At 40.0% G+C, this 18,992-nt stretch overlaps 1 protein-coding gene across 2 annotated transcripts in view; it reads left to right on the top strand.

Annotated features, from left to right (window-relative positions):
• The window catches only part of LOC123314716 (monocarboxylate transporter 12), a 122,859-nt gene extending 103,981 nt beyond the window's left edge, over nucleotides 1–18,878 (top strand). Inside the window, exons 2-9 of one of the 2 annotated variants that reach the window (XM_044900027.1) lie at nucleotides 2,895–3,173; nucleotides 9,058–9,280; nucleotides 9,655–9,823; nucleotides 10,506–10,670; nucleotides 14,888–15,215; nucleotides 15,423–15,615; nucleotides 16,425–16,562; nucleotides 16,747–18,878. In XM_044900027.1, the coding sequence (XP_044755962.1) occupies nucleotides 3,048–3,173; nucleotides 9,058–9,280; nucleotides 9,655–9,823; nucleotides 10,506–10,670; nucleotides 14,888–15,215; nucleotides 15,423–15,615; nucleotides 16,425–16,562; nucleotides 16,747–17,411 (2,007 nt within the window). In that variant the 5' untranslated portion in view covers nucleotides 2,895–3,047 and the 3' untranslated portion in view covers nucleotides 17,412–18,878. The remainder of the gene's footprint in view (nucleotides 1–2,894; nucleotides 3,174–9,057; nucleotides 9,281–9,654; nucleotides 9,824–10,505; nucleotides 10,671–14,887; nucleotides 15,216–15,422; nucleotides 15,616–16,424; nucleotides 16,563–16,746) is intronic. The other variant, XM_044900026.1, reaches the window with a different exon arrangement.
• Nucleotides 18,879–18,992: the final 114 nt, after the last annotated feature.

The following is an 18,992-nucleotide window of genomic DNA, read 5'->3' as shown; positions in this document are numbered from 1 at the left end:
TCACCTGATATTAAGGAAAAGGAAGTTCGTATATCTCTTGTGGTGGTTTTGAACCACCTTATCATGTGAAAGCAGAAGCTGACCTAACTTACATAAGCTAATATATTACGCATTGAAGATGTTTCGAGGTGCATGTGGTTCAAAATCATCTGTCATTGGCTTTTCCCTTGATTTAATTCCATTTTATGAATACTGCACTTGTTGAGAGCAACCAATGATACGATCCTCATGCCAGGCTGGATCACACCAAGAATTCCTCCATTTTACCCTCTCTCTATTCATCGAAGATCGTCTTTCCCACTGGTTAGACTCAGTTTGGGGCTATATTGAGCTCATGATATTTGTGGTCTAAATCGGAGCCTTTCAGCTTGCTCGATCATATACAGGGTTGGAGAAAAGAGGATGCTATCAAGGTATTATTATGGAAAAGCCTGAAAGCCAAGGAAGGACAATGATTGATTCCTGAAGGTCCCACCTTTAGTGAGAGCAGTTCGCTCACCGTCCAGATCAACCAGAAACTCCCCTCTCCGAATTTTTCTCGAGCCAGTTACTAAATCACCAAGCCATCATTTAAATTCAGCAGCTATCGGCGGAAGGTGTACCTAATGAATTCTCCCGAATGATAAATTATCATCTCGAAATAAACGTATCCAGTCGAATGGCGATCTAATAAATTTCAGATAAGCATAAAACTAGTTTGAAATTCTTTACGATATTCATCTCGCGAGGCGGGACTCTGTCGACCTACATTGTATCCACGGAGTTATATCAGCATCTTGCAACAACCGTTGGAGGAGCTATCGTTGTGTGTGTGCGCGCTCGCGATAGTGGCTTGTAGCTCAATTAAATACGAACGTGTCTGGTACATCTTAGCGGAGTTATCAATGATGAATAGGTGTGTGTGATGCTGGGTATCGAAACGGTACAATGGAGTCTTGTTGTAATTGATTTCTTTGTGTTTATTTATGAGCAGGACGCGAGGAATGTTGATCTCGAGCTCGTTATTGGATTAACCGAGGGTTGTCCAATATGCAAGGTGCTCTTGGTGTTAAGAATAATCATTTAAATGAACCGTTTCTTAAGAAATACGAGGATGTATTGAAAAATTCTTAGCCTACTATAGAACCAAACAAAATTTCATGCATTACAGCGAACCTGCAACGTATCTAGACCTTTCAAAAAAATTTTTCTTCTTGCTCTGCAAACCAGACCTCCACTGCTTTTATTACCTTCTCGTTGGAAGAAAATTTACGACCTTTCAAACTTTTTTTCAGTTGAGGAAAGAGATGATAGTCGGATGGAGCCAAATCTGGTGAATAAGGGGGATGTTCTAGTAATTCAAACCCCAAATCACGAATTTTTTGCATGGCAACATGAGATTTGCAGGGGCGTTGTCCTGCAAAAACAAAACACCAAAACACCTTTGGATAGCTTTCCGCGTCTTTTCTCTTTAATTTATTTCCACAGAGTGGTAATCTCCGGTTATTGTTCTACCGTTATCCAAAAAATCAGTCATGATTACTCCATGACAATCCCAAAAACCTGAAGCAAGAACTTTTCCAGCAGATTTTTGGACCCGAAACTTCTTAGGTCTTGGAGAACCAGAGTGTCGCCATTCCATCGATTGTTGCTTTATTTCTGGATCGTAGAAATGTACCCAAGTCTGATCCATAGTAACAATTCGGTTTAAGAAGTCTTCATCGTATTCAAATCGAGCACAGATCGAACGCGATGCTTCTACCCTCGGACGCTTTTGGTCAACATTTAAACATTTGTGGATCCATTTTGCAGCAATTTTTCTCATGTCCAAATTGACCTGAACTATTAGATTAACGCGTTCGTATGAAATATTCAGTGCTTCAGACATCCGTTTCAGCCCAATTCGATGGTCTGATAAAATCATGTCATGAACTGCATCGATATTGTCGGGGACTAACACAGAAACTGGCCTTCCCGATCCGTCATCATCTTCAATGGAAAATTCACCTATTTTGAAGCTTGCAGTCCAATTTATCATGGTCGCATACGAAGGACATTGATCACCACACACATCTGCTTACCTCTTAACCCTTTGTAATACAGGAACTTTATGATGACTCGATACTGGTTTACTCTTTAGACCTCAAAACCCACACTGACACTTCTAATGAGTTATTGTTCGTTGCTATGGTAACGCAATATTTTTTTTATGCATGGAACTGGTCTAGGCTAACTAGATATCAATACATCCTCGTATATTACTCAAGATAGTCGAGCAAAATCATCGTGAAAATTTCGAAATACTTCTTGGGACAACTCGCGGTCTTAATACTTCAAATTTGGCTTTATCGAAACGGAAATCTGATATTCGATACGTTACTACTCTGAAACGCTCAAGGAACAACTTCGTAATAATAATAACAATAATAGTTAGATAACAAACTCCGGGATTATTTGGCAGGAACTCCAGCATCCATTTCTCCGGGACTTAACGACCACTGTCTCGGAATTGCAGCGAACTACTGTATAGTCGTTCAACCCTTCCGAGTTCCACCATTTTCATTGATGTTATAACTGTCCCAATTTCGGCATTTTTAGAACACCATCTTCCTCAGTGGGCCACTGGCATCTGTAGGTATTAACTTGGCTTGGGTGCAAGACTACGAGAGTTACTTCTTACAGTACGAATAATTTTCCACCGGTTTCTGCCAGAAACAGGGCTATTATTGTGAAAAACGTTTCAGTTTTAGGCTTTGGAAACTTCCACAGGCAATCATTGTAGTTTCCAAATGATTTCCTGGCTTCTGCAAGACGGAGACGAAAATACACCCATAGCAGAATCACGCGTCGATCTTATACAACCAAACTGATGTACCGCAATCCTTAAAACCCCCACCAAAGTCCCGCTTTTTCAGATTCATCACCATGCACCCCCACATCACCTGATCACCTCACCACTGTGAAACTCAAGTCGAACCTCGTGACCTCGGAAGTCAGAAATGTAGAGTCATGGTATATTGTTCACCTGGACAACGAGCCCACAGCACCTTGGTCTTAGACGAGTGGGGATGCCTATCACGGACGAAGAACTGTCAATCAGTGATGCTGACAGGCCCAGGAGGAGCAACTTGTCGAGGAGTCGGTCGTTACCTCAGCTCTCCCATCACGATTCCGGACTGGGAAGCTACTATGGGGTTGGTTTGGACGGGTTCAAGTCCAAGAAGGAAGGGAACTCAATTCAGAAATTTATTTCAATACTCTAAGAAGTCCTTCTTTGAAAGAGCGGACTCGGAACCATGAAATATCACGACAGTTTTATACTTCCTTCTTGTGGCACTCCCAGATGCTCGACCACTAAAGCGCACCTGTTTTCGATAGATACAAATTGAGTCTACAGGAAGACTCGAAACGTACATCCTTTATGAAACTCCGAATGAAATATTGATGGGATCGTAAACTCCGGAAAGGAGAGCTATGAGAAATAGTTTATAGAGCAGCGGAAATATCAGAGAATGATCTGTGTCGGTATGATCCGTTGATATATTCGAATTTAAATTATGTAAATGAAGTACCAACCGATCGTCCTGTTTAGGTATTCAGTTTGAATTGGATGTTTATCTTGTATAGGTTATTAGAGATCAGATCGAAGTCTCTCTGATGGGAAATTGTTAACATCTCATTCAGGATGTACTTGACGTCTGAGTTTGTTTATGTTTGAAGAATTGGTACAAGTTGGACGTTTAGGTTTATTTTTTATGGCTCGAATGTTCATCGCACGTCGATAGAATGAGTCGCTAGAAATATCTAGCGAATAGCGAATATCTGTATTGTTCTAGAATAGCATCAAATTGGTCAATAACAGATTTAGTTTTTGCTCAATGATTCTCATAGTCTTGTATATTTTGAATTGATTATAGACAACGATTGGAAAATGAATAATGAACCGATAACTTCCAGAACTTCGAACAAACAATCATCCCCAACAATAATTACGCTGTTCGGGAAAAACCAGACAGACAAACTGGTTTTTACCCTCCTACCCAGCATCTCGACTTTGTCGATTCTCCCCGTCCGATAAGATATTGTTCGAAAGTGTCACTTTCTACGAAAACAAAAGTGAATGGAAGTTCCCCTTCTGGATTTATCGAACGCTATTTACCAGCCATCGAGTATCTCTTGCGTATGGCCCAAGTTTCCGAGTTATGTACCAAGTTACGGACCCAGACGGAGGTTTTAATCGATGGGGGGGTATTCCTCCCAAGTTTCCAAGATTTTCGGATCCTCCATATATACCGGACGTGATATTGTGTGAATGGTACTGTTGCGTTAGGGGTATGGGGGTATTTACCCTTGTTTTCCGAGATGATATTTTGGATTTTCACAGTTGCGACTTCTCACGAGCCTACAGCATATATCGTGTTTACTAGAGATTAATCTTCCAGGAAAATTATCGTAGATATAAACGTGATACATATTCTGAAAGAGCAACTCTTCTAGTAAAAAATCTGAGAACTTCATCCATTTCGGCACAACCGTTCCATCTTGAGGAAGTTTTATCTGAACCCAATTCTTTGGAATTTTTCGACGGTCACCTTTAGAGAGATTAATCTTCCAGGAAAATTATCGTAGATATAAACGTGATACATATTCTGAAAGAGCAACTCTTCTAGTAGAAAATCTGAGAACTTCATCCATTTCGGCACAACCGTTCGATTTTGAGGAAGTTTTAACTGAACCCAATTTTTTGGAATTTTTCGACGGTCATCTTTAGAGAGATTAATCTTTCAGGAAAATTATCGTAGATATAAACGTGATACATATTCTGAAAGAGCAACTCTTCTACTAGAAAATCTGAGAACTTCATCCATTTCGGCACAACCGTTCGATTTTGAGGAAGTTTTAACTGAACCCAATTTTTTGGAATTTTTCGACGGTCATCTTTAGAGAGATTAATCTTCCAGGAAAATTATCGTAGATATAAACGTGATACATATTCTGAAAGAGCAACTCTTATAGTAGAAAATCTGAGAACTTCATCCATTTCGGCACAACCGTTCGATCTTGAGGAAGTTTTAACTGAACCCAATTTTTTGGAATTTTTCGACGGTCATCTTTAGAGAGATTAATCTTCCAGGAAAATTATCGTAGATATAAACGTGATACATATTCTGAAAGAGCAACTCTTCTAGTAGAAAATCTGAGAACTTCATCCATTTCGGCACAACCGTTCGATTCTGAGGAAGTTTTAACTGAACCCAATTTTTTGGAATTTTTCGACGGTCACCTTTAGAGAGATTAATCTTCCAGGAAAATTATCGTAGATATAAACGTGATACATATTCTGAAAGAGCAACTCTTCTAGTAGAAAATCTGAGAACTTCATCCATTTCGGCACAACTGTTCGATCTTGAGGAAGTTTTATCTGAACCCAATTCTTTGGAATTTTTCGACGGTCACCTTTAGAGAGATTAATCTTCCAGGAAAATTATCGTAGATATAAACGTGATACATATTCTGAAAGAGCAACTCTTCTAGTAGAAAATCTGAGAACTTCATCCATTTCGGCACAACTGTTCGATCTTGAGGAAGTTTTATCTGAACCCAATTCTTTGGAATTTTTCGACGGTCACCTTTAGAGAGATTAATCTTCCAGGAAAATTATCGTAGATATAAACGTGATACATATTCTGAAAGAGCAACTCTTCTAGTAAAAAATCTGAGAACTTCATCCATTTCGGCACAACCGTTCCATCTTGAGGAAGTTTTATCTGAACCCAATTCTTTGGAATTTTTCGACGGTCACCTTTAGAGAGATTAATCTTCCAGGAAAATTATCGTAGATATAAACGTGATACATATTCTGAAAGAGCAACTCTTCTAGTAGAAAATCTGAGAACTTCATCCATTTCGGCACAACCGTTCGATTTTGAGGAAGTTTTAACTGAACCCAATTTTTTGGAATTTTTCGACGGTCATCTTTAGAGAGATTAATCTTTCAGGAAAATTATCGTAGATATAAACGTGATACATATTCTGAAAGAGCAACTCTTCTACTAGAAAATCTGAGAACTTCATCCATTTCGGCACAACCGTTCGATTTTGAGGAAGTTTTAACTGAACCCAATTTTTTGGAATTTTTCGACGGTCATCTTTAGAGAGATTAATCTTCCAGGAAAATTATCGTAGATATAAACGTGATACATATTCTGAAAGAGCAACTCTTATAGTAGAAAATCTGAGAACTTCATCCATTTCGGCACAACCGTTCGATCTTGAGGAAGTTTTAACTGAACCCAATTTTTTGGAATTTTTCGACGGTCATCTTTAGAGAGATTAATCTTCCAGGAAAATTATCGTAGATATAAACGTGATACATATTCTGAAAGAGCAACTCTTCTAGTAGAAAATCTGAGAACTTCATCCATTTCGGCACAACCGTTCGATTCTGAGGAAGTTTTAACTGAACCCAATTTTTTGGAATTTTTCGACGGTCACCTTTAGAGAGATTAATCTTCCAGGAAAATTATCGTAGATATAAACGTGATACATATTCTGAAAGAGCAACTCTTCTAGTAGAAAATCTGAGAACTTCATCCATTTCGGCACAACTGTTCGATCTTGAGGAAGTTTTATCTGAACCCAATTCTTTGGAATTTTTCGACGGTCACCTTTAGAGAGATTAATCTTCCAGGAAAATTATCGTAGATATAAACGTGATACATATTCTGAAAGAGCAACTCTTCTAGTAGAAAATCTGAGAACTTCATCCATTTCGGCACAACTGTTCGATCTTGAGGAAGTTTTATCTGAACCCAATTCTTTGGAATTTTTCGACGGTCACCTTTAGAGAGATTAATCTTCCAGGAAAATTATCGTAGATATAAACGTGATACATATTCTGAAAGAGCAACTCTTCTAATAGAAAATCTGAGAACTTCATCCATTTCGGCACAACCGTTCGATTTTGAGGAAGTTTTAACTGAACCCAATTTTTTGGAATTTTTCGACGGTCATCTTTAGAGAGATTAATCTTCCAGGAAAATTATCGTAGATATAAACGTGATACATATTCTGAAAGAGCAACTCTTATAGTAGAAAATCTGAGAACTTCATCCATTTCGGCACAACCGTTCGATCTTGAGGAAGTTTTAACTGAACCCAATTTTTTGGAATTTTTCGACGGTCATCTTTAGAGAGATTAATCTTCCAGGAAAATTATCGTAGATATAAACGTGATACATATTCTGAAAGAGCAACTCTATCATTGATAAATCTGAGAATTTCATCCATCTCGACACAATCGTTCAATCTTGATGAAGATTCAACTGACCTACAGCTCAACGATGAACGGTTGGTATTCTTCGTCAAATTTCTAACCCAACTTTTCTCCAACGTTCGCATCGCATAAATCAGCCCGTTGACGTTTACGTCTAACCCCTTCAATTAAAACAACCACCAAAGCCCCTACCCTTTCATGTCCGCCGTCTATCAAATGTCTGAGGATTCTGAACCGAATAATTAAACATGTTCGTCCCGGTTCCAGTTTCTTTCGTAAACTAATCTTCCTGATGGCCGTAGACGGCTCTCAGACACTGCCCTCCTTTCCTACACATAAATGTTGACGTTTTCTCGTATCTGACGAAACGAGAACCGACAGACGAGTATTTTCGAGGACGAGCTACGGTCGTAGGAGGAAAAATTGGTCTTCCTTCCCTGATGACGGGTAATTCAGCTCGCAGGACCATATTTTGTCTGCGTGTAGTAAGCAAAGATATGCCTCTCCACGTGGTATGTACTGCAATACTGAAAATTGAATATCCAGTTCAGTTTTTGAGCAGTGTAGATTCCTGGGTCTACGACAGTTGCAGGGCATGTTCAGAATATTGTGGTACGGTCTTATTTTCCCTCTTTGGACCAGATAAGACCTGCGACATGTTAAATTTTCATCCCGTAGATTTATGCGGGCATTATTCAGGTATTTGGAATTTAAAACAGGCGCAACCGGAAAATGTCAACCGAAATTCATCCCGCAATCCAGAACTAATACATTTCGGGAGGATTTATGGGCCCGAAGCTGGATTTAGTGGGGATCTCTGTGTCGCCGACAGGAAACCTCGGGCTCAAGAGACTGGATCGGGGTTAGATATTAAGTCGTTTGATCTATTTCTCCCGAGTCAATAGCTTTTTTTATCAGAGGAGACTGAGAGAAAAGTGGAACAAGATGGGAGTGAAAGATAGTTCGGTGGTCTTTTCGTTTTTTATCGGTCTTGGGATGATGAATATATATGTGAGCCAGCTTTTTTTGAAGTCAGAAGACTTTGGAGTAACTGGCAAACTTAACTACGTAGAAAATATATTGAAGCAAGGATAAAAACATTATCAATCTAGGTACCATTCATAGTTTTATTTTGATAATGGTTTGAAGGGTATCTTTGAGCTTGAGAAAAACAAAATAAAACCCCGGAAACGACCAACCATAACCAATTTAACCTCCACAGCTCTCTTTGCCGGCAATTTTTCTTTTCGTCTCTCGAATTTTCCAGTTTTATTGACCTAATTGTCGAGGAAATGGCACATAAAAAGATAGTTAACAAGTCGCCCTTCGATAAATCAGCACTCTCATGCAACACATCTCCAGAGGGAGATAAAGATTCAGACTTATTCGCATTTCTTGGACCTCTCGAAGAGACAATTATTTTGGGCGATCTGGTTCGCTGGGACTCATCTTCTTGATGGAAAATTTACTGCCCTACACGTTCCAACGATTGAAATCTGGTTTAAGAGTTCGTTTATAGCGGAAGAACGATTGTCTTTTACGTTTTCTGTTTTCCGAGTCGAATTTCTCCCTCATCCAAAGGAGTCTAGCTAAAACTGGTTGAAAAACTCGATAATCCCTTCAAATACACTTCAATCCAGCAAAAACTTGAAGGCCATCTGTGACAAAATACGAATCGCATGATTTTTTACTCTAATAATAGACCAATTCCTAATCTATCGAAAACAGAGTGCGCTTTGGTGGGTCCCTTCCCCGAAACAACCCTTCCATATTCATCTCCAACGAATTTTCATCCCCCACAGGGCTCGGGGGTGGACGAGGTACCGGTCAGCAGGGCTGCGCGCCTTGTCGCAGATCTTAGACAGCTTCTGACCCTCAAACAGCACTACTACCCCGAGGGAGGGTGGGGATGGGTCGTGCTGGTCATCGCGGTGACGGTACACGTCCTGAACCAGGGACTCATCACGTCTATCGGGATATTTTGTCTGGAAGTGAGGAAGAAGTTCGGTCCTGCCGCTGCAGCAGGTGATTGGATAGGTTTAGGCTAGGTTCCACTGAATTATTAAGCACTATTACAACATAAACTCATCTACACACTTGATATAAGCCCTTATCTACGCCTCTGTGTCGCCGATCGCTTCGCGAGAGACTACAGAGGCGTAATTAGGATCGTTCGTAACTTTTTTTACCATCTCGTTAATGAGTTTATTCGTTTATTGCCTTGGTGGAAACAGTATTCAAAAACTTATCAGTTGAGTAAACTTTTTCTCCAATGAACTCTACCAGAAGCACCAAATAGTCGCTAAATTCTAGTTATATTCAAGAATGTCATAATAATAATGAACGTAGACATTACGTGCACAACTACAGATAGCTCAAATAGTCTGTTTTTGTTTCAGGATGGGTGGGAGCTATGTCTACAGGGGTTGCCCTCTTGATTTCACCAGTGACGATAGCGTTCTGCAGGAGAAAATCCACAAGAGTCACAGCTGTGATGGGAGGACTTATAACTGCCCTTGGATGTTTGTTCACGTCTTTCGCGACCCAGTTTCATCAACTATTTTTCAGGTGAGCATCCCCGTTGAACCAGAGACGAAGTAGACGAGAAAAATCTACCGAAGAAATCGGCGAAACTATAAATTGTTCTACTCATACGAATTTCGCTTTTAAAATCGAGTTGAATCAAGTTTGATGACCTTTAATTCTTGAAAATCTCACTCATTTTTCAATTTGGCTTCTTAAATTTCATCCAATAAGTATATTCCTTCATTAAAAATGCATACTTGATCGTTCTTACATAAAAAATCGAATATTCATCTGTTTTATGTTGGCAATGCCCGAAATGTCACCTGGGAGCCAATCAGACGCTTGACCTCGACCCTAATCGCGCCACAGATCGCTCCTGATTGGTCCCTACGTTGACATTTCCGTAAATACCAACGTGAAATAATGGTTCCGCTGTTACCGCGCAACCAGCTCATCTTACACATTATTTTCTAGGGTATTATCGTCGAAAATCTAGAAAATGCGTCGTAACGAAGACGATTAAAGAGAACAGCGTCTTTTCTCTGCAATTTTCTCACCGCGGCATCCTAATAACCATCGCTCGAATTCCAGAAACCGGCAAAAAGCACGCGGGACATTAGATCCGATCGAAAAAACTCGCGAAGCTATCTGAAACCGTATCGGAACCATCTATAGAGATGGACACGTAGCGTTTTTTTTTTCTCTCAACCTTTCATTTTTCCAGTTACGGTGCCTTCGTCGGGATCGGAGTCGGCATAACAAGGGACTGCTCGACGCTGATGGTGGCTCAATATTTCAAGAGAAAACGAGAGTTCGTCGAGATTTTTATAGTTTCAGGCAGCGGACTGGGCATCGCTACCATGTCTACGATGATCAAAAGCGCCGTGGGGTAAGTTCAAGTTCAACATCGAGGTGCTTGGTCGGCTGTTCGGAATGTCATCGTTCTATACGGTTTACTCGTAGATGGCGTCAACGACTCGCTAATTTTGAACGTTAAACCTTCGGAGAAAGCTCTGATAATGGAGTCTTCTGAAATATCCACCCTCCTACGTCTCAGAACACTCTAGATGAATCAAGTAGATTGACCTATTCCACAATCGAATCTGATGGTGAACAATAAGCTCGAAACACGGGCAATATACCCCCAAAACCTTGAACACTTTCATCAGATATCCATATCTTTGTAAGAAAGAGACAGGATATTGGGCACTCATATTGAAATGACGTAACTGTTCCGCGTTCTGACCAAAAAAAAACGCAAGAGTTGAAAAAGTTTTCGTGGTATTCTTAATTGTACCGTGGCGCCACGGTTATGGTTGTGGAACTGGTTCGGAGATTCCCCTGTAAATATGCAGTGTGCATAATCTTGAAGCCCACAATGCAGTTCTGCCGAATTGGAAGTCAAGTGGCTTTTTTCAATGGTTGCCGGAATGTATGGCACCCATTACAAAGCAATTAGGAACGTTTAATACACGGCAGTGGCGTACCGGGGTATATTGGGAAATATGAATTAAAATTTTTATCGGTGGAGGAAAATTAACAGGTATCTGACAGTTTCATGATCCCTTTAGCTTCCACTTGTAGTATGTCCACAAAGAAGCAAGAAAGCGTTAGACACATACAGAAAATTTCAAGATATAAGGAGAATAAGATCTATAGGTATCTGTCAATTATAGTTTCAAATTCCCGTTACTTTTAGACAGAATGTATTCGAACCCAAACGACTATTTACTGAAAATAGCCTCTTCCTACTTCCAGAAACTTCAGATAGGTATCTACCCATAACCATTCCGTCAAATTGAACTCTGTGAAGTGTGATTTATGGTCCTTAACCTGGGATATCTTCTAAATTCGAATCCCCAACTTGGCACAGTGGATAGAATTTTGCTACGTGGAGCAAGCTCCTGGGGTAATAACTTTTATTACCTATTTACATCAGGAGCATCCATCCTCGAAATTATTGATCCATAAAATTCGCGGAGTTATGGCATAGATATCATATTGGAAAATGCAAGGAAAACCAAGTCCGATCCTGCGCCGGGAGATAGGAGAGTAAATAGGTGGTTGGATTCGGCGAAATATTTACATTTTCCTCCACAATCTCGCTGTTGATTCAGCTCTGAAGTAGAGGAATTTCAAGTGGATACAATCGCTTAAAAGTGTTTACTTTGGCGTTAATACTAGATTTGGGATAAAATGATAATAATGACATTTAGCTGGGCACAGACTATATTCATTGAGTGATTCTGCATTCTCTGCAATTGTCCTTGGATACGATGAAATCAGGCATGAACCATTTGTGAACCATCTGTGTATCTTGGATTTGCTCTGAACGAAAAATGGCAGGCAGCAAACTGTCTAATTCGATTCCAGGATTCCAAATTCGTCCAGAGCATCTCCCTTTGGACTTTTCCGATCTAATTATTATCTAAGCCTATTCGGTGTATCCCCTTTAGGGGAGTATCACTTCCACGCTCCTTATTTGGCCGAACATACTACAGCCGCGTATGTGGTTCTTTCAGCGATAGTGCCAAGCGTCTAATGGCGATGTTCTGGCCATAAAAGCTGATCGATTATTCTGAACTCGCGGCACCTTCACACGTGTACAACACCTATCGATCAAATCTTACTATAGGCTTGATCCTAGAGTTAATTGGTGTTCGGTTGGCAGGTGTTTGAACTTTTATGAGGAAAATAGGAAGTGTATCGCTTTATACAGAATGAGTCCTACAAATATTTCAACCGTAGATTCTTGAGATGAAAAGTTGATCAAGTTTTTCTTTCGTTTGATTTTCTACACTCGATCGCTATGCAACGCGAAACACGCAATTTGACCCAAGAGGAATGTGCCCAAGCGGTAGTTTTGCGAGAAGAAGGGTGGACATACACAAGAATTGCAGAAAGGTTTGGAGTTTCCCATACAAGTGTGTTCAGAATGTTGCAGCGATTCAGGGAGACAGGTATGAATGTCCGAAGACCAGGACAGGGTAGACCACGGGTAACAACTGCCATTCAAGAACGTTACTTGAGAGTTTCTTCGTTGAGACAACGGTTTGCAACTGCTCGCCTCCTTCAAATTCAGCATGAGCAAACTCATGAGGTGCAAATTAGCACTGAGACAATAAGAAATCGCCTCAGAGAATATGATTTAAGGCCTCGTGTCGCGGCAAGAGGCCCAGCTCTTACCCCAGCCCATCGAAGGGCGCGTTTGGATTTTGCGAGAGAGCATATCCATTGGGAAGAGGCCGATTGGGAAAGAGTTCTCTTCACAGATGAGTCTAGATCCTGCCTCTACCATTGTGATCGGCGTTCCCTTGTATACAGACGTCCACATGAAAGATATGCTCAGTGCAATTTCCTGAATACTACTGGTTTCGGGGTAGGATCGATTATGGTATGGGGTGGAATATTTTTGACTGCTCGCATAGACCTAGTGGTCGTTGATAATGGAGCTATGAATGCTGATAAGTATATAAGGAACATTCTTGAAGAGCATGTAGTGCCATTTGCCCCATACATTGGTGAAAATTTCATTTTTATGGACGATAATGCCAGACCCCATCGTGCGCGCATCGTTCAGGAGTACCTTGAAGAGGTTGAAGTCTCTCGAATGGAATGGCCAGCAAGAAGTCCAGATCTCAATCCGATTGAGCAGGTTTGGGACAACCTCAATAGAAGGCTGAGAAGTTCAGAAAACCATCCAGCTACTCTTAATGACTTAGGAATCCAACTCGGAGAAATCTGGGAAGGATTAGATCAGAACATTTTAAGATCACTCATTTTGAGTATGGACCGTCGTTGCCGAGCTGTAATTAAGGCAAGGGGTGGAAATACCAAGTATTAAATCACTTATCAGTATTTCAGTATTTTGAAAATTATTCATTTCTCTTCTTTCACATAAGATTCGGTGAAATCCTGAATTTTTCTTCCATTTAATGCGTCTTGTTTCGTTCAAAACCTTCCCGAGAGAACATAAAAAATAAGTTATAAAGTCAATGTAGAATTAACATTCATTAAAATTGAGATTTTCAGAATGTGCGTTAATTTTTTTGCGCAGTGTATATTCCAAAATTCATTTTATTCGATGAAACCGTTTGTGAGATAGAACTAAACTAAGAGTTTTTCATGGTTTTTCATCAGCCTGTATCTTTTAAACAGAGCCGATTCGGAAAAAAAGGTAGAAGAAAAAAGCGTTTCTTTTGACCTCAAGAATCCACTGTTAAAATATTTGTACGGGTCAAAGACTCACCCTCTATTATGGCACAATCATAGAAGATACAACAGTATGCTGAAAGAAATATGGTAAAACTTTAAAAAAACGGTTTTATTCATTCGAATCTTATCTGGAGACCACACAACATCTAGGACGTCTGGAAAAATCCATTTTCTCTCACACGCCATGTAGAATCGCACCCCGGGAATATTATCTCGAATAGGCAACATCCAACAGTGACAACCCCCAATTTATTCGGAAAAATCACCAGATGACGGAGCGCTACCCACCCCATTGCACCCAGACTTCATTCACCCCGTCATAACGCGAGCAGGAAAAAAAACACAGAGAGATCTCTCCGCTCCATTCCCTCAGGAATGAAGATTGATGGAAAGATTCGGCTTTATTGACCTGCGTCATTTGCATCCTACTCGATGTGTCCCCCTCGGGGTATAAAACTGAGGAAAAACAAAGCTTCCCGGCTATCGAGATGTCGTAACCTAAACAGAAGCGTCGGTTTCCTCACTGGCAAATTATAAAAATTCAATTTGGGCGAGTGATAAAACGCGAGGGTGGAAAACTTTGAGAAATTCATTTTATTGGTCCTCTCCATCGGATATAAGGACGTTTAAGACTCATGCAGTGGAATTTACTCGAACAGTGGCCCAAATCAATGAAGTTTCCTCGAGAAATGTATCGGTTAAGTTTACGAAGATCGCTGAAAATTGAATTTGTATTTGTTGGTACACTCAGATGAAGATGGACCAATAAAAAATCCTTCACTAAAACTAATTCAATTAAGAAAGAAGTAAAACACACTTTCGAACATAAACCAAGCCCTCACAAGAAACTCAAATCTGGCATCATAATTTCACCATTTTTTTTTCGAGCAGAGCTCTAGGTTGGCGTCTGGGCCTACAGCTGGTAACAGGCGCCATATCCACCACCTTCATCCTAGGAACCTGCTACAGATCAGCATCCCTGTACCATCCACAGAGACGTGCCATACTCCACATCAAGAACCAAAAACGTAAAATAAAAGACAAGAACAAGATAGAAGATAAGATTCCATTTTTCGATTTTAGCACCTTGAAAAGTAAGACTGTTAGGATACTCTTAATTTCTACTGGTATTAGCGCATTTGGTATAAATACCCCCCTGTTCTACTTGGCCTACACCGCTGAGATTGAAGGGCTTGGGGACTACACCATGTTTCTGCAAGTAAGTACTTAATCTGAACAGTCAACACCATCTGCTTTCGTTAGAGGTTAGGGTTCAGGGAGATCTCTATCTCCCTGAATTGCTTGTTCGAAGTTCAAGAGAGAAGATTCATGCCCAACCAGAAAGAACCAGTTGGTTTAACCTTCAAAGATCGTAGATTTAAGTACTAGGAAAATAATAAGTTCCCCTGAATGATTTTGCTTCTAGGTATATCTAGGACTGGCTTGGGCTCTTGGCTGTGTGGTGTTCAGCACCTTGGTCATCAACAACTCCACGGAATGTAGGATAGCCAGGCAGTACCTATGTCAGACTGCTGTCTTCATGTGTGGCCTGTCGATTTTGGCATTTACAGTTGTGAGCGGAAATTACAGCGCCTATGTGATGTTTGCGTGGATTTACGGTGAGATATACTGAAAGAAATTTTTCCTTGGATGTATACATGACATCGGTAAAAATTTATGCGAGTACGGTCCTGATATCATCTCGATAACTAATCGGGAACATTATTTACGATGACAGTGAGATGAATACCAATTATTCAACAGTGCATTCATGAATCAATAGTTTGAGCTCAATCATGCATGCCTAATCAATATTAATATCCGAATTCCATTAAAAAAAAATTAATTGGTCTGAACAGAATTTTTGATCGTGCTGTTATGCCACATTCGATCGAAGTAGGTGGGTCTTGAAACGCATTAGACTAATCGAAAATTCCCCGGTTATGTGTATCACCCTGAGAACTCCTAATGGATTCTATGAGTATCGAGATTTAATTGGATTTTGAGCTACTCAATTTACGTGATAATTTCACGCCTATTTTATGTGCACCTTGCATTCAGAGACTTTCCCTCACCCAGTGTTAGATGAAGGAAATTGTTTGGACGACATAGTTTCCAACGAATTTTGAGGATAAGTCTCTAACAGGCTTTTTATACATTATCTTTCAAAATTTGGCACCAGTGAATTTGACAATTCATGGATCAGACAAGAAGAAACATCAGTGGCACTTCACAGTATTCAGGAAGTGTGGTAGCATAAGCAAATATCGAAGTTAAAAATGGAAACAACACTGAAGTAAAGAAGTTGAAAACATAAGACTCTAAAATAATGAGGATTTGTGCAAAATCTCACAGATATGAGATGAGATGAGAAATTTCATGTGATTCTTTGCATTTTCAATAAATTATTAACATATGGATCTTTCAGGTATATTCTGCGGTGGCTATCACTACTCCCTTAAGATGTACACTTACGAAAGAGTAAGAGCGAGGAACTTTGCAAGGACATGGGGCTTTGTGCAATGCTCCCAAGCTATCCCTATCGTCATAGGTGTACCCTTTTCAGGTAAATATGTTTTCTGCCTACTTCCGCACAGCTATATAACCCTTTTGACAGCTAACCCAAGAACTCTCCATCTTATTCAACCAATTGACCTCTCTCTCTCTCCTCCAAGTCTATGAGTGGTGCATCTTTGTTGCCAGCTATAAATTGACGTTTGACACTTGACAGTACGACCGTATTTTCGCAGGCTACATGAACGAGAACTGCGGCGACAGATCCGGCTACTACTTCAGCTCCACCTGCGTCATAGTGGGCAGCCTGACCCTATTCATGATCGACGTCCATCGCAGGAACATCTCCAGGCACAAGCACACCAGAGAGAACGGCACCAAGCACCTCTGCGTCTCCGAAACCTGCCCCCAGAGACGCAAGCTTTCCTTCTCCCAAGAGCCGGACAACAAGGAGGCAGCCCTGGCAGCTACCAACGCCACCCACTTGGTCCTGGGGGCCGAGATACCGGCCAGTCAGACTGGGCTGATCGACCCCATGCTCATATCAGCGGAAAAACCCGAACTGACCTGCATATCCGAGGAGGGCATAGCCGACATGGACTTCCCGGACAACCTGCTGGACGACCTGGACTACATCGGCGACTGCATCACCTCTTGCAACAAGGTGGAGAACTATCTGATGCTGAGCGAGTTCGAGAACAATCTGATCGCGGAAATGCCTGTGATATTGGACCGTAAGGGTAGGAGGTGGTCTCTGGCGAGATCCAAGCAGCCTCAGCCTCAGAACGGGGAGGAGAATGGGGTCGGCGATGAGGAGAACGGAAACGCCAAGTGCAATAACGCGAAATGGAAGTTGTTCCCTAACAGAGTTATTACCGTGATAGACGAATCTTCCGTTTAGATAGGACAAGTTATTTATTGACAGGGCGAAACCCACAGATTAAAGAAAAAGAATTCTGTGATCTGTGGTGGAAACACAGATCACCTTGACAGTTGTACGGTTTCTATAATGCCCCACACCCATAGACATAGTCTATGACTATATATTTATGCTCACACCCCACACTTAGAACATAGATACATCTATGTTCTAAGCACTTTGATATATCAATCACGTCACTTTTAGTGGTTCATAGAAATTCCTTCAACTGTCATAAAGATCTGATGTTTCATTCTTGAACTATATATTCAATAATAATGATCAATGGATGAAAGAGTGGGGATGGAGAAAGAACTGTTTTTACCCGAATTTGAAACATAAATAAGACTGATTCTGCATGACTTGTGAAAACTGGAAGAAGAAATTTCTGATTCGACAGTGCAGGAAAATTTCCTATCTTTGTCGAAGTTTCTTACGAAAATTTATTCCAGAAAGAACGACAAATGGAATGGTGCTATCTGTACAGTCCCTTAGAGGAGATTTTTTTCAATTTGGACCCTTGAAACATATCCATCTTTACTTTTCTCTAAATGAAAACCAGTAAAAAACATTTAAGTTCCCTTCTTTCCCAAAGTTCAGTCTCATTCTGACTTTTTCATTCATTGATAAGCATATAAACATATACACTTCATATAAACCGTTTGTGTATAGTTAGCCTTTTTGGGGTGGTGGTTTCACCCTTCAAAATAGCCAAATTCAGAAGCCACCACTTCAAAAAAAAATCGAAGAAATCGTGTTGAACATATTGGACTCAATATATCACTTCACCACAGTGTTTCAAAGTGAGCCTAACAAGGGAACAATAGGAATAAGTAATTTTTTAGAGAATTGGTCGAAAATAGGTATGCGAAACACTGAATTGAAATGGTTCCATCCAAAACTATACAGGTAGGCACTGCCTTCTTCACAGGCTTCCATTGGAAAAGACTTTCGAGAAGCTCAATAATTATATTACTGCCATATAGAGAAAGAGCTACCTCAGATATACTAGCGGAGGAAATGACTTCAATATGGCGCGAAAAAAGCAAAACATAATTTTTCTAAAAATAAATACAGAAGGTGTTAGTGAAAAACTAGCTGGAAAAAGAATAAATGCTAATTCGACATTTGACATTTCGTTGAAAAATTGTTATGTAACAGAATGTTGAGAGAAGTCAAATAAATTGTCAGTCAGTTTTCAAGAAAAACGTTGTTGTACTTATTCATTAACACCCTGTATATCATAAAATCCCTTAAATAATATTGTATTGGGAATATATTATAGATGAGTGACAATATATGATGAAAGGAAAAATTGCGTTTTGCTTCTAATTTGTTGTTTATTCTTGCGGTAGTGATTTATAACAGATACATATATTTATCTTGTTTATTATACATTTTGATGGTTTGATTAAAAAAATATATGAATAAAAAGAATATTGGCCAAAATGAGTTTTGTATTATTGCCCTATGCAAAAAACTATTTCGTTTCTTATTGAAGACACGAAGACATTGTGAAATGTCATATAGAATTATTATTTTCCGTTCATGGAATGATTACTT

The sequence above is a fragment of the Coccinella septempunctata genome, chromosome 6 (genome assembly GCF_907165205.1).
Source record: "Coccinella septempunctata chromosome 6, icCocSept1.1, whole genome shotgun sequence".
Taxonomy (NCBI): Eukaryota; Metazoa; Arthropoda; class Insecta; order Coleoptera; family Coccinellidae; genus Coccinella; species Coccinella septempunctata.
The sequence above is the reverse complement of the archived record's forward strand: the minus strand, read 5'-3'. Positions and strand labels throughout refer to the sequence as shown.